General features: G+C 40.8%; 1 protein-coding gene and 1 pseudogene across 1 annotated transcript in view; both read right to left on the bottom strand.

The window, feature by feature from the left end:
* Positions 1-11,336, bottom strand: part of LOC122550339 (uncharacterized) — a 61,550-nt gene extending 50,214 nt beyond the window's left edge. The window contains exons 1-2 of the mRNA XM_087986862.1: positions 11,159-11,336; positions 4,782-5,624 (exon numbers count right to left, since the gene is read on the bottom strand). Coding sequence (XP_087842988.1) covers positions 4,782-5,624; positions 11,159-11,336 — 1,021 coding nt within the window. The remainder of the gene's footprint in view (positions 1-4,781; positions 5,625-11,158) is intronic.
* Positions 1-15,063, bottom strand: part of LOC148150024 (uncharacterized) — a 148,914-nt pseudogene that overhangs the window by 82,504 nt on the left and 51,347 nt on the right.

The following is a 15,063-nucleotide window of genomic DNA, read 5'->3' as shown; positions in this document are numbered from 1 at the left end:
TTCCTTGTATCTAAAATCTTTCACCATCCAGGGAACAGGAGAATCGACGTTTCGGGCATAAGCCCTTCTTCAGGAAGAAGGGCTTATGCCCGAAACGTCGATTCTCCTGTTCCCTGGATGCTGCCTGACCTGCTGCGCTTTTCTAGCAACACATTTTCAGCTCTGATCTCCAGCATCTGCAGACCTCACTTTCTCCTCTAAAATCTTTCACTCCTGGTATCAATCTAGTATATTTCCTTTGCACATTCTCCAGGACTTTTGGAACATTCCTTAAATAAGTTGCCCAGAGCTAAAGAGAATATTTCAAATGTCTAATCAATGATTTGTAGAGGTGTAGCATCACTTTCTTGCTTTTATACTTTACCTCGATTTCTAAATTCAAGGATCCTGTAAGAGTTATTAACAACTGTTTCAACTTGCCTGGCCACATTCAGAGAATCCCTCTGCTCCTATACTCACCTAAAAGTCATATCATTGTGCCTGTATTGTCTCTTCACATTTCTTGTATCAAAATACATTACCTCACATTTCTCTGTATTGAATTTCATCTGCCAAGTGTCTGCCCATTTGGCCAACTTGTCAGTGTCCCTATGAAGTCACTCAGCATCATTCTCACAATTCACTATTCTCTCTAGCTTAGTATCATCTGCAAAACCCATCTCCCAATCCTTTATATAAATGAGAAAAAGGCAAGCATTCTAACACTGATCCTTGGGGAACATCACTTTCAATTCATCTCCAATTGGAGAAATGCCCTTCTATAACTCCTCTCTTTCTCCTATCTTTTAGCCTACTTCTAATCCATGTTGCCAAGGACCCCTCAATCCTAGACATTTCTAATTTTCTAACTTACCTGCCATGTGGCACCATATCAAATGTTTTCTGAAATTCCAAATATGCAAGATCCATTGCACTACCCTCATCTACTAACAGTGTCACCTCAACAAAGGACACAATTACATTTGTCAGACATGACCTGCCCTTGACAATGCTATACTGACTGCCTCATATTAATTTATTTTTATCTAAGTATGTATTTATTAACCATATTATCACCTCCATGAGATTTTCCACTACTGATGTCGAGCTGACAGGTCAGTAGTTTCTTGGGTTATACTTTATTCCTTTCTTAAACAACAGTGTCACATTTGCAAACATCCAGTCCCCTGGGACTACTCCTGTGTTCAGAGACGTCGGGAAATCTTTTTGTCAAAGGCACCATATTTTGCTCCTTTAACTCGATCAGCAATCTGGGATGCATCCTGCCTGGGCCTGGCAACTTCTCAACCTGAAGTACTGCCAGCTTTTTTAGCACCTCTTTTTTATCTATCACTATAGCATTCAATTGCTCAACACCCACATTTTCAACTCGGCCATTGTCACCATCTTCTGTTTTGGTAAGGATAGAAGCAAAATATTAATTCTGTACCTCTGTTATATCCTTTGCTGCAGTGAGCAGCTTTCACAGCTTGTTCTTTATAAGCCTCACTCCATCCTTCACTAATCTTTTACCATAAATATGTTGAAAGAATATTTTATTATTTGTTTTAGTGCAATCTTCCATCCTTTCTTCATGCTTCCTCTTAGCGATCCTTATTTCAGTTTTAGTCTCTCTCCTGCATGTGAGATACTCTTCCTGTTTTTAACAGGGGTGTTACATTAGCCATTTTCAAGTCCTCTGGGACATTCCCTGATTCTGATGATTGTTGAAAGATCACCACCAATGCCTCCACAATCTCCTCACCTATTTCCTTTAGAACTCTGGGGTGTAGACCATCTGATCCAGGTGATTTGTCCACCTCCAGACCTTTCAGCTTTCCCAGCACTTTCTCCTAATTGATGGCCACCACACATGAGCTGACTCTCTTGAAGTTCTGCTATGGTTCTGGTATCTTCCAAAGTGAAAACTGATGCAAGGTACTGATTGAGTTCCCCCGCCATTTCTTGGTTCCCTATCACTGCTTATGCAGCTTCATTTTCCATTGTCCACTCCTGCCTTTCTCTTACCTCTTACCTAAAAAAAATCTTGCAATCGTCTTTGATAAAACCAGATAGCTTACTTTTATCTTCGCGCCCCAATTGCTTTCTCAGTTATCCCCTGCTGATTTCTAAAGACTTCCTAATTCTCTGGATTCCCACTGACCTTCACCACATTGTAAGCCTTGTCTTTTGCTTTTGTGTTGTCCCTGACTTCCCTTGTCAGCCATGGTCCCCTCATCTTTCCCTTAGCATGTTTCTTCTTCCTTCTGCTATGCGTCCCAAAACACATCCAATAAATCTTGCCATTGCTGCTCCAACATTTTCCCTGCTAGGCTCCCCTTCCAACCATCTCTGGCCAGCTCCTTCCTCTGTCTTTTTAGTTACCTTTACTCAGTTATAATGCCATTGTATACAAAGAACAATGCAACACAGGAATAGAGCATTCAGCCCTCCAAGCCTGCACCAACACATTTTTCCCTTTCATACTAAAACTATCTTCACTTTCGGGATCCGTATCTCTCTATTCCCTTCCTATTTATGCATTCGGGGCGGCACGGTGGCACAGTGGTTAGCACTGCTGCCTCACAGCGCCAGAGACCCGGGTTCAATTCCCGCCTCAGGCAACTGACTGTGTGGAGTTTGCACATTCTCCCCGTGTCTGCGTGGGTTTCCTCCGGGTGCTCCGGTTTCCTCCCACAGTCACAAAGATGTGCAGGTCAGGTGAATTGGCCATGCTAAATTGTCCGTAGTGTTAGGTAAGGGGTAAATGTAGGGGTATGGGTGGTTTGCGCTTCGGCGGGTCGGTGTGGACTTGTTGGGCCGAAGGGCCTGTTTCCACACTGTAAAGTAATCTAATCTAATCTAATCTAATCATTCATCCAGATGCTTCTTGAATGTTGCTATTATGTCTGCTTCTACCACCTCCTCTGGCAGCATGTTCTAGGCACTCACCACCTTTTGTGTAAAAAGGGGGCCACACACATCTCTTTTAAACTCCCCCCCCCAACCCCTTGAACCTGTGTCCCTGAGGAAAAGCCTCATTCCTTCCATTCTGACCATGCCATTTACAACCTTATGAACTTCTGTCAGGTCACCTCTCGACCTCCTGCATTCTAGTGAAAACAAATCCAGTCTATCCAACTTTTCTTCATAGCTAAAATCCCCCACACCAGGCAACATCCTGATAAACTTTTCCTGTACCCTCTCCAAAGCATCCACATGCTTCTGGTAGTGTAGTGACCTGAACTGTATGCAATATTCCAAATATGGCCTAATTAAATTTCTTTAAAGCTGCAGTATAACTTGTCTAAACTTATACTCATTGTCCCTTCCAAGGAAGACAAGCTTGCCACATGCCTTTTTTACTAACTTATCTACATGCACCACCGCCTTCAGTCATCTGTGGACCTGCACAACTAGATCCCTCTGTATATCAATACTCTGAAGGGTTCTGGCATTCACTGTGTAATTTCCACCTGTACTTGACTTTCCAAAACCCATCAGCATATAGGATAAGGATGCAGTGATAACCTTGTATACTCACAGCGAAGGCATGGAGGTTAATCAGGCTGGATCTAGATATGGGAGGTAGTGAGTTCAGAAGGCAGGTATCGCCTTCCTCCAGGCAGCCGCAAATACGACTGGGGATCTAAGGAAAGCACCAGGAACATGCCAGGGATTACCTGACAGTCCTCAAGTATGGCGATTCCCCTCACCCAAGACACCCCACCTCACCCCCGACCTCATCCAGCAGCTCCACCCCACTCCTGGTAGCACGCCAACAGAGATCTTTAGCTGACTGCTCAAATGTCTGAAATGTTACCATCTATCTTACCACTGACAAGGTGATACGACAATAGGAAGGCACTGGGTATACAAGTATTGCTACTGACCTGTTTCATTTTCCCAGCCTTCTTACCCCTTAGGCAGTTTGAAAAACTAGCCCTAGGTTGAATTATTTTCCAAACTGAAGATCTGGCCTTTACGTGGAAATTTTTCCCACCTCAGTGACGGCCAATCTTGTCTCCAGGCCAAATTGGTGAGTGCTCCTGTCAATATCAGGACCAGAGACTGCTGAAAACACCATCAACAACCCCCCAATTCCCATCTCCAAAGTACATCTCCTCCAAGAAACAGTCCTGACTTCCATGTCCACCCTGAAAGAAAATCCTGTCCAACCTGTCTACTTTTATGCACAAATACTTAAGGACTAGAATGAAAAGCTTTGGATAAGATACAGATGTCACTTACCTTCATAGTTATAGAGATGAGAATTACATGTATAGACCAGAAATGTTGAATCTGTATCCCCATAGCACAGAAGGTTAAAATGAAATTACATGGAGCTACTTAAAAATACGTAGAGATCAGAGTAAATAAAAGGGAACTGTCCCCTTGAAGAGGACATAAAATTACAAAGTTTGGCAAAAGAAGGTGGGGATAATAGAGAAAAGTCTTTTTAATAATTAGCAGTCACGATTGGAAAGTACTGTTTGATAAAAAGTGGGTCCAAAGTAGTTTTTAAAAACTAATTGATAAATACTTCTAACACAAAAATTGAAGAAATATGCAAGGTTTACAGTCCAGAGCCAAATGAAATTCTGTTTGAAATAAATATAGAAAATTCTGGACAAACACAGCAGGTCTGGCATTAGTTATTTTTAAAATAGTTAGCTCAGGCCTGAAGAGCAGGATGGCTCACTGCTACCTCATGCTATTATTTTCTATGAATAACCATGCATATCCTCATCAATATATATTTCAATTCATGCATATTTCTATTTTAATGATGTTACAATTACCTTTTCTACGAACTACTGGCATACATGGAGGCCCAGCTGCACCTGCTCCATCAGAACCATTCTGCATTGCATTGACAATTGGTGGGGCGCAGACTTGAGGTGGTGCAGTTGCAGGTAGACAAACATCTGGCAGATCCACAGTTGGCAGTGGTGCAGGCAGACAAACAGGTGGTGCAGGTGCAGGTGGACAAACAGGTGGTGCAGGTGCAGGTGGAGGTACATGTTGAAAAATCGGTGGAGCAGGTGGTGGTGGTACATGCTGATAAACAGGTGGAGCAGGTGGCAGTGGTGGTGGTGGTGGTGGTACATGTGGACAAACAGGTGGAGCAGGTGTTGCTGATGGTGGTACATGTGGACAAACAGGTGGAGCAGGTGTTGCTGATGGTGGTACATGTGGACAAACAGGTGGAGCAGGTGGTGGTACATGTGGACAAACAGGTGGTGGTGGTGGTACATGTGGACAAACAGGTGGTGGTGGTGGTGGTGGTGGTACATGTGGACAAACAGGTGGTGGTGGTGGTGGTGGTGGTACATGTGGACAAACAGGTGGTGGTGGTGGTACAGCCTGACAAACAAGTGGTGGTGGTACATGTGGACAAACAGGTGGTGGTGGCGGTGGTGGTACAGCCTGACAAACAGGTGGTGGTGGTGGTGGTGGTGGTACATGTGGACAAACAGGTGGTGGTGGTGGTACAGCCTGACAAACAAGTGGTGGTGGTACATGTGGACAAACAGGTGGTGGTGGTGGTGGTGGTACAGCCTGACAAACAGGTGGAGCTGCCGGTGGTGCTGGTGGTTGTGCTATCACATTCGGGTCTTCCATGAAACTTGAAGTCCAATACTCTAATTTCAAACAAGAAATATACGTTACGTGTTATGATGGCAATAGAACTGTATCAAAAGTAAATGTTTTATTTTAACACAAATGGTCAATTTGTTTCTTTTTATTTCTGTTCATTAAAACACAAGAGATTTTCACCAGATTTTTTCAAACACACAAATTGTCTGTTTATTAAGAACAAATGTATCCTTCAAATAGGTAATGTTTTAACTAAGCCACAATGGAGACATAAAATGTACTCCCCCTAATTCTAATATACATATTCAAACACAGTCAGGACAAAATACAGCTGTGTAGATGAATTATTAGTAAGAAAAAAAACCTAATGAATAAAGAGACATAAGTAAAGGGATAAAATGAGTTGATTTCTCATAGTTTCTCCAATTTTCTGTCATTGAGAGGAAATTGCTATCAGTTGCAGAATGACAAAAGACTGTCTAATTGTACGGAAGATCAATTAGATTTAGATCTTTGGACTGAGTTGATATTTCAGTTCCCGGAGTTTATGAGGAAATTGATGATTTCTGGAACTTCCTTTGATTTAGAGGAAATGGTAGACTGAGAATTTTCTTTTTTTTATATCAAGGATTATCTTTTACTCACTGAGATCACGATTGATTGATTGAGAGGGTGTGAGTGAGAGAGTGAGAGAAAGAGAGAGGGAGAGAGACACCGCAGGGATGGGGTGGAGAGAGACAGGTGCTTTCCTTCCTGCCAGCTCTTTTGCAACAGTCAAGAGTTCCCAAGTATCTACACAATGCCCAGAAGCATTGATAGTAGGTGATAGCAGAGTAGGTTATAGCATTTCTCTTCAAGTTTATTTATCCGTTAAGGCTACAAAAGCTTTTCCCTTTTTAAAACCTTTGGGAAATCCAGTATTGGGAGGATGTAGCAGTAGAACATTTAGAAATTAGCAAGTAGAACACAATGTAATCCAAGAGAGACATCATTGGCTTCATTAAGATGAAACTGTAACTCCTGACAAATGTTTCAAATTATTTAAGGAGGTTACAAACAGAATAGATAAAGAGAAACTAGTACATTTAAGACATTTCGACTGTCAAAAGGAATTTGATAACATACCACATATTAGGCCACTTATTAAGACATGGTGTTGGAGAAAGTTTATTAGAATTAATAGAGAATTGGCTAGCTAAAAGAAGACAGATTTGAGAATAAAGAGGATATTTTCAGGATAGCAACCTGTAACTAGTGGAGTATGATGGGGGTCAATTCTGGGGCCACAAATACTAACAATAATGACTAGAATAATGTAACTTAATGTATTAGCGCCATGTGAGCATATTGCATCAAAATAAGCATGAAAGCAAGCAATGAGGATGGCACAAGGAGTCTGCAGAGGGATGAACACAATTCATGGAGATCGACAGCCAGAGGAAGACAGATGTCAATAATGCCAGTCGCTGTCTGGTTTTGAAAATTAAATTGATGTATTTTTATTTGATCAGTATAGTGTTATAAAATTGGAGGTAGATGACAGACCTTTAAGAGAAAGGAGACTTAGAGTTGTAAATTGCTGTTGTTTAACGTTCACTTTTAGATTTAAAGAATAAAATTGATTTATTACTTTAAATAGTGGAACTTCTGGAGCTCTCTGTCATTCATACTTTAACAGATTATGAGACGAGTTGAGTTTTTCTGTGTTTGGTTTAATTAGCACAAGGATTCACTGCTGTGTTGTAACAGAATAGAATATAAAAGTAAGGAAGTATTGTTGCAACTAGTTGTAAGCTATACAACTGGAGTACTGTGCACGGTTTTGGTCCTCTTATTTGAGGGAAGATGTAGTGGCATTGGAGCTGTTCAGAGGAGGTTCACTAGATTGATCCCAAAGATGAGGGGTTTATCCTATGAACAGAATTTGAACAATTTAGGCCAATATTCTCTGGAATTTAGAAGAATGAGGGGAGATCAGATTGAGGTATTCAGGATGATAAAAGGTGTGGATGAAATAAACATGGAGCAGATGCTTCCTTTTGTGGGACATTCTAAGTAAGGGATCAGTCTTAGGATAAGGAGTAGCAAACTTAAAACAGAGTTGAGGAGAAACTATTTTTCCCAAAAGGTTCTGAATCTGTGGAATTCGCTACCCCAAAGTGTGGTGAACTCTGGGACAGTGAGTAAATTTAAGGAGGAGTTAGACTGAATTTTGAATTGGTAATGTGTTGAAAGGATATGGGGAGAAGGCATAAAATGGGGATGAGGAGCATATCAGCCATGATCGAATGCTGGAGCAGAATCGATGTGGTCAGAATGGCCTAATTCTGATCCTGTATCTTGTAAAGTTATAAACGTATGAAAAAGAACGGACCAAACAAGCTTTTGTTTGTTTGGGAGGCTAGGCCTGGATGGTAATTGCAGGCTGATTCTTGAGTAAAAACATTCCTAGAGACACAGTGACTACAGGAAGAGCACTGCATTTAAAAAGATAGCAGAAGTTGGTTATTGATGAGGTGAGTATCTGGGAATTGGTTCTAGAAAGTCTGGAAGAGACCCTATATTAAATCAGATAGCAAATGCCAAATGGTAACTGAAGCCTTTGGAGAAGATGTTCAAACTCCCAGGGACAAGACCAAAGTTCAATTCTTTTTTAAACTGTGTTTTCTAAAAGCTGAGCTTGGCTGCTGCTGACACAGTATGGAGACTTGAAAGGTTCTTGCCAGCTTCCATAAGCCGAAAGAATGAAAAGCTTCCTTAGAAGTATTACTACATTTACCTGAGTGGATTAAAAATGCAATCCTGATAAATATTTCAGAAAGAGTGAACAAGGAGTCCATATCTACACTTGTGAAACAAGGCATTGTGAAAACCACTTAAGCATTCTGGCTGTTTTTTTTTTATTTTCTCTAATTTATTCCTTAACTTATTTTTGTTTGTTTGTCTACCTGTTTTTGTGTGAATGGGGTCTGAAATCAACTGTTTCAAGATGTTTTTTATTCATTGACAGGATGAGGGCATCGTTGACTCGCCCATCCCTGACTAGCCCATTAAGTGACCATCCCTGATTGCCCGAAGGGCAGTTAAGAGTCAGCTACATTGTTCAGGGTCCGTGTGGGCCAGTTGAGGTAGGTATTGCAATTTCCTTCCCTAAAGAACATTAATGAACCAGATGGGATTTCTCAATAATCAATAATGGATTTATGGTCATCATTAGACTCTGAATCTGGCATGGTGAGATTTGAACCCTGAAGAAGAGCTTATGCCTGAAACGTTGATTCTTCCGCTCCTCGGATGCTGCCTGGCCTGCTGTGTTTTTCCAGCACCACATTTTTCAACTCATTTCCCATTAAAGCTCAGACATTAGCTTTAAATTTTTCTCTGCTAAAGTTATGGCATATTTTATAAATTGTTAAGTCTTTTCTTTAAGATACAAATTCAGTGTCTGGAATTAATTATTCACAAAGTTCGGGACTGGTTATTCACAAGTTTGATTGTCAACCATTGGAGTAATTATTAGGGGTCTTCAACAGTTTTGATCTCACTGTATTGTGAATACAGAGGTAGAAAGTCCAATTTAGTTCAGCTGTCTGTCTCCATGTCATAACACAATATAGATTTCATGCAGAAGATCTCCCAGAGTTGCATTTAAAGAAGCAATTTCGCAAGCAGTCATCAGTGAATTATGTCAGTTCTTGGCACCAGGAATACAGCCTTAGGAATGACTATTAAAACCTTTTAGCAGAATGCTTTCAGGTGCAAGGAATAAGCAAAAGAGTTGGCATCTTCAAAAGATCTGTATATGTAATCTAGTTTAACAAATGAAATCAAATTTGGGTGGCATGGTGGCTCAGTGGTTAGCACTGCTGCCTCACAGCGCCAGGGATCCGGGTTTGATTCCAATCTTGGGTGACTGTGTGGAGTTTGCACATCCTCCCTGTGCCTGTGTGGGTTTCCTCAGGTGCTCCAGTTGCCTTCCACAGTACAAAGATGTGCAGATCAGGCCATGCTAAATTGCCCATGGTGTTAGGTGCATTAGTCAGAAGAAAGGTGTATGGGTGGGTTACTCTTCAGAGGGTAAGTATGGACTTGTTGGGCTAAATGGCCTGTTTCTAAACTGATCTAATCTAATCAAAGTAGAAACACACCTTTGGAGTAACATTTAAAGATCAGCCACAGTCATTGTAATTATAAATCTAGAAGCAGAAAATGACTGCAGAAATTGAAATTAAGTATATAACAGTTACATGACTGCAGACACAGAATAAGTGATTGACTCAGACACTGCCCAACGTGAATAAGGTATGCCAATAGAAAATTTTCAATTATCATTCACCAATCTGCAAATACCAAAATTGATGTTGTGAAAATTGAAAGGGTTCAGGAAAGATTTACAAGGGTGTTGCTAAGATTGGAAGGTTTGAGCTATAGGGAGAGGCTGAATATGAATTTGAGCGGCACGGTGGCACAGTGGTTAGCACTGCTGCCTCACGGTGAAGTTTGTGGAGTTTGCACGGTCTCCCTGTGTCCGCGTGGGTTTCCTCCGGGTGCTCCGGTTTCTCCCACAGACCAAAAACGTGCAGGTCAGGTGAATTGGCCATGCTAAATTGCCCGTAGCATTAGGTGCAGGGGTAAATGTAAGGGAATGGGTCTGGGTGGGTGCGCTTCTGCGGGTCGGTGTGGACTTGTTGGGCCGAAGGGCCTGTTTCCACACTGTAAGTAATCTAATCTAATCTAATCTCATGTCTGCAGCATACAGGGGCGACCCGGGTTCGATTCCTGCCTCGGGTGACTGTCTGTGTGAAGTTTGCACGTTTTCTCCGGGTGCTCCGGTTTCCTCCCACAATCCAAAGATGTGCGGGTCAGTTGAATTGGCCATGCTAAATTGCCCATAGTGTTAGGTACATTAGTCAGGGGTAAATATAAGATGGGGTGTGGGTTACTCTTTGAAGGGTCAGTGTGGACTTGTTGGGCTGAAGGGCCTGTTTGCCTACTGCGGGCAATCTAATCTAATCAGAGGTCAAGAAGTGACATAGAAGTTTATAAAATCATGAGGGGCATGGATAGAGTAAATAGATAAGGTCTGGGTTGGGAGAGTCCACAACTAGAGAGGACATAAGTTTAGAGTGAGAGGGGAAAGATTTAAAAGAGGCAACTTTTCCACCCAAAGGGTGGTGCGCATATGAAATGAGCTGCCAAAGGAAGTGATGGAGGCTGGTACAATTACAACATTTCAAAGATAGTGAGATGGTTACATGAATAGGAAGGATTTAGAGGGATATGGGCCAAGTGCTGGGAAATGGGACTGCAACAGGTTAGGATTACTGGTCGGCATGGAGGAGCTGGACCGAAGGGTCCGTTTAAGTGCTGCACATTCTCTATGACTCTATGATGACAAAGAAACGGCTCAAACAGAACCAAATACCCTCCGATATTAGCTATTCATTTACTCTTGCAGATAAAGTTAGGTCTTCCAAGCTATGGGAATTTGGTAAGCCACCGCGATGGGTGAACAAGTGGGCTAAAAGCCTTTCATCTAAATAGCGAGAGATACTTTGCTCTTAATTGCGTTGCTCACCTTCATCCTGAGGTATTGGTGCCGCTGCAGCGCCCCCGCCACCAGTCCCATCTTCCACAAAATCTATGTCAACGAAATATGGGTCATTTTGTTGATCCCGACGTCTCTTACAGGTTCTGTTTCTTCCCCGGCTCACTAGGTCGTCAAAATCCCTCCTTATTTGGTCTTCGGGATCCATATTTTACTCCTTCTCCCGGACCACCGTTGGCTGAGCTGTCGCCTTCAGCCAGGCTGCACAACCCTCCCCGTGGGTGGTAATGGGTATAGCTTTATGACGCTCACTGTGATGCTATCAGAAAACATAATCAGAAGCATTTTCATCAATACCAGAATGACGACATTTGAAACAACAAAGTTTATGTAGGGAATTGGAGTAAATATACCAATTATAGGAGATCGTAAGAAATAAGATTAATAAATTCCGATAACTTCATAACACCGTTACATCTATTATTAGTCACATGATAATTTAAGCAAATTGGAATTGCAAATGCAAGATGTTTTGAAGGAATCTGGACCTTTTTACCATGTTAGAATTGTCACAATGGGCACTGATGTCAGCTTTCTTATTTCCATTCTCTCATGCGTTAACATTGCGCAGATTCTTAAAAAGAATGTCTAAAATGTTAACGAGGAAAGAAAAGTAACCACGATTAAAAACTCGGATGTCCCAAAGAAGGGAAGACTGGTCTTCCATTCCTTCCGGTTATCGAATCAATGTTCAGCACAAATGGGCAGATGCAAATACAGAAGAAGACTGGGAAACAGATCCAGACGTAATTAACTACAGCAGCGACAGAGATCTGAGATGGGGAAGATTTAGTCAGACTTGCAGCGTGGAATCAATATCTTCAATAGCTACAGGTAATTTGAGAATTACATGAAAAACGCAAGCTCGTGCACAAAAATAAGTTTTTCACATTCTATGTATAATTCCATTTTAAAAGCAATTTTTAAAGTTATTGGTAGCGTAATGGTATACATGTTTGGTGCTGCCTGAACTGCTGTGCTCTTCCAGCACCACTAATCCAAAATCTGGTTTCCAGCATCTGCAGTCATTGTTTTTACCTATTTTAAATAATAGTCAGGAACACTGTTTTTTCACACTATCAAATTGCCCAGGCTTTCTTTCCACAAGAAAAAACAAGCAAAATCATCTTCCAGCAGCCTACTACCAATGGTCAGCAAAGTGATAGAAGGCATTCAAAGTAATGGATGGACAGCACTGTCAAGCATCACTTAATAATTCTCAGTTTAGGTTCTGCGAGGTCCACTCATTTCCAAACCTCATTACAACTTCAGTCCAAACATGGACAAAAGTTGACCTCAGGAAGAGAAATGACATTGATTGCCTGTGACATGAAGGCAACTTTAAACTATGTGTGGCAGCAAGGAATCAAAAAAAGCATCATTGGGAAGCAGAGTGAAGACTTTACACTGGTTGGAGTCATACTCAACTGTTATTGTGGCTGTTGGAGAACAATCAACACCACCATAGGTCATTGTTACAGAATTTTCTCAGGGCAGTATACTATGTCCAACCATCTTCATCTATTTCATCAATGATTTTCTCAACAACATAAGATTAGAATTCTGGGTGTTCAGTGATGACTATTGAATCACCATGCTGTTGCCCAAAAGTGCCTATTTCTATCCTGTAGGACTCTTTATTACCATTCACAACTTTGCAGATACCAAAGCAAGACACTTACAACATCTTTGGCTGATAAATGATAAATAACAAGATATGTAAGATCTAATCGATGACCATCTCCAACAAGAGAAAAATCTAACCATCTCCTCTTGACTGTCAAGGTCATTACCATCACTGAATCCCCCATTATCAACATCTTTCGGCCATTATTGATGAGAAACTTAACTGGATCAACCTTATAAATAATGTTTATACAAGAGCAGGTTAGGGATTTTACAGCAATAATTCACCTCTTGACTCCAGAAAGTCTTTCCTTATTCTACAAGGCACAAGTCTGAAGTTTAATGGAATATTCCCCACCTGTCTGGATGGGTTCAGCAACACTACATTCAAGTACCTTGACACCATTCAGGAGAAGACAGTCTGTTTGATTGACACTTCCTTCACCACCAATGCACAGTTGCAGCTGTATTAATCTACAAGATATACTGCGGTAGCAAGCCTTCTGGCACATTCTTTTCCTTCAGCCTAGCTTATCCAAAATCTTTATTCGCATTTAATGAAAACAAGTTATATTTTTAGAGCATCTTTAATGTAAAAGAACATCCTAGCTGCTTCACAGAAGCTTTGTCAAATGTAATTTGATGCTACATCATGAAAGGAAATATTAGAAAATTGACCAAACATTTTATTAAAAGATAGGTTTTAAGGAATGCCTTAAAGGAGGAGAGACAGGGGCACAGAGTTTAGCTAGGGAATTCCAGAAATTCGGTCAAGTTAGTAGAGATAAATTGTTTCTCCTGGCAAAGCAGATTGTTACCAAAAAGAAAATTAAAAATAAAAGATACATGAAAGAGCTGGAAAAAATAGATAGGAGAAACTGTTCCCACTCAGGAAATAATTGAATGAAATGGCACAAATATAAGTTAATTTGTAAAACAAGCAAATGTGAAATGTGACAAAACTTGTTCACATCTTGATTGAGTGGGATACATTGGAGTAGGTAGGTTCAATTGAAGCATTCAGGAGGGCATTAGCTGATTATTTAAATTTTTAAAAAGTCAGTGTTATGAGGAAAAGTTAGCAGAATGGCACAGTCATAATGCTCATTCAGAGAGTCAGTGCAGGCATGATGGGTCAGTCTCCTATTGCACTATAACAATTCTGTGCGCTATAACAGTATTATTCTATTAATCGTTCTCTATACCCTCTCAAAGTTTTGATATAATTCCTAAAATGGGTTTCCCAGAATAATACACAATATTCCAGGATGTCTAACCAACTATTCATCAAGTTTCAGTGCACAATGCTCCTATGAAGCCTTCAAAATATTTTCTTTATTGATTTAACACTTTGTGAATTTGCAAGTTCTAGGTGCTTCTCACACAAGTCTTCAAAGTACAATAGCCTCTCCATGCTGTTTCTCCCAAACTTCACATTGCTTCATAGTCAGCATTAAACTGTATCAACGAACACACAAATTAGGAACAGAAGTAAGCCATTTAGCCTGATTAAGTCTGATTCACCACTAATAAAATTATGACTGATCTGAATTCCATGTTGTGGTCATTCATTTCACTAGGCAATTTTCTCCTAGAGTTAAATGGTATCACACACATTCTTTTAAAAAACCTACAAGGTTTTAAACTAGTATAGCAAGGGAATAGGACCCAAAGTATTGTCTTAGATGGGTCAGATTCAAATTGGAAACAAGAGGAAGAACATTAAGGTAGTGATGCAGTCAACAACTCAGAAATACAAAAAGAAAATGAGGATTAAAAAGGGTCCAGCAAAGTACATTGACAGGGTCGAGCTGTGTATACTTCAATGCAATAATTTGTCAGGAAAAACCCATCTGGTTCAGTTTCCTTCGGGGAAAGAAACTGCCATCCTTATCTGGTCTGCCCCGCATGTGACTCCAGACCCACAGTAATGTGGTTGACTCTTAACGATTAGAGATGGGCAATAAGTGCTGGCCTGGCCATGAATGAATTTTAAAAAAAGAGTATTACAAATAAGGAAGATGAATTAAGGGCATAGATAGACAAATGGCAGCATGATGTTATTGCTACAATGGAAACTTGGCTAAAGGAGGGACAGAACTGGCAGCTCAATATCCCTGTAGAATTTTCAGGCAGGAGAGAGTAGATGACAGAAAAGGAGGAAGGCTAGTAGTATTGGTGAAGAATCAATTACCATTGCAAGAAGGGATCATATACAAAATGGGTTAACAATGAGACTTTAGGAGTTG

This window comes from Chiloscyllium plagiosum, unplaced genomic scaffold, assembly GCF_037043375.1.
Source record: "Chiloscyllium plagiosum isolate Xiang-an unplaced genomic scaffold, Cpla_swu_hap1 HiC_scaffold_5, whole genome shotgun sequence".
In the NCBI taxonomy this organism is placed as follows: domain Eukaryota; kingdom Metazoa; phylum Chordata; class Chondrichthyes; order Orectolobiformes; family Hemiscylliidae; genus Chiloscyllium; species Chiloscyllium plagiosum.
This window is presented reverse-complemented; position numbering and strand designations above follow the sequence as displayed.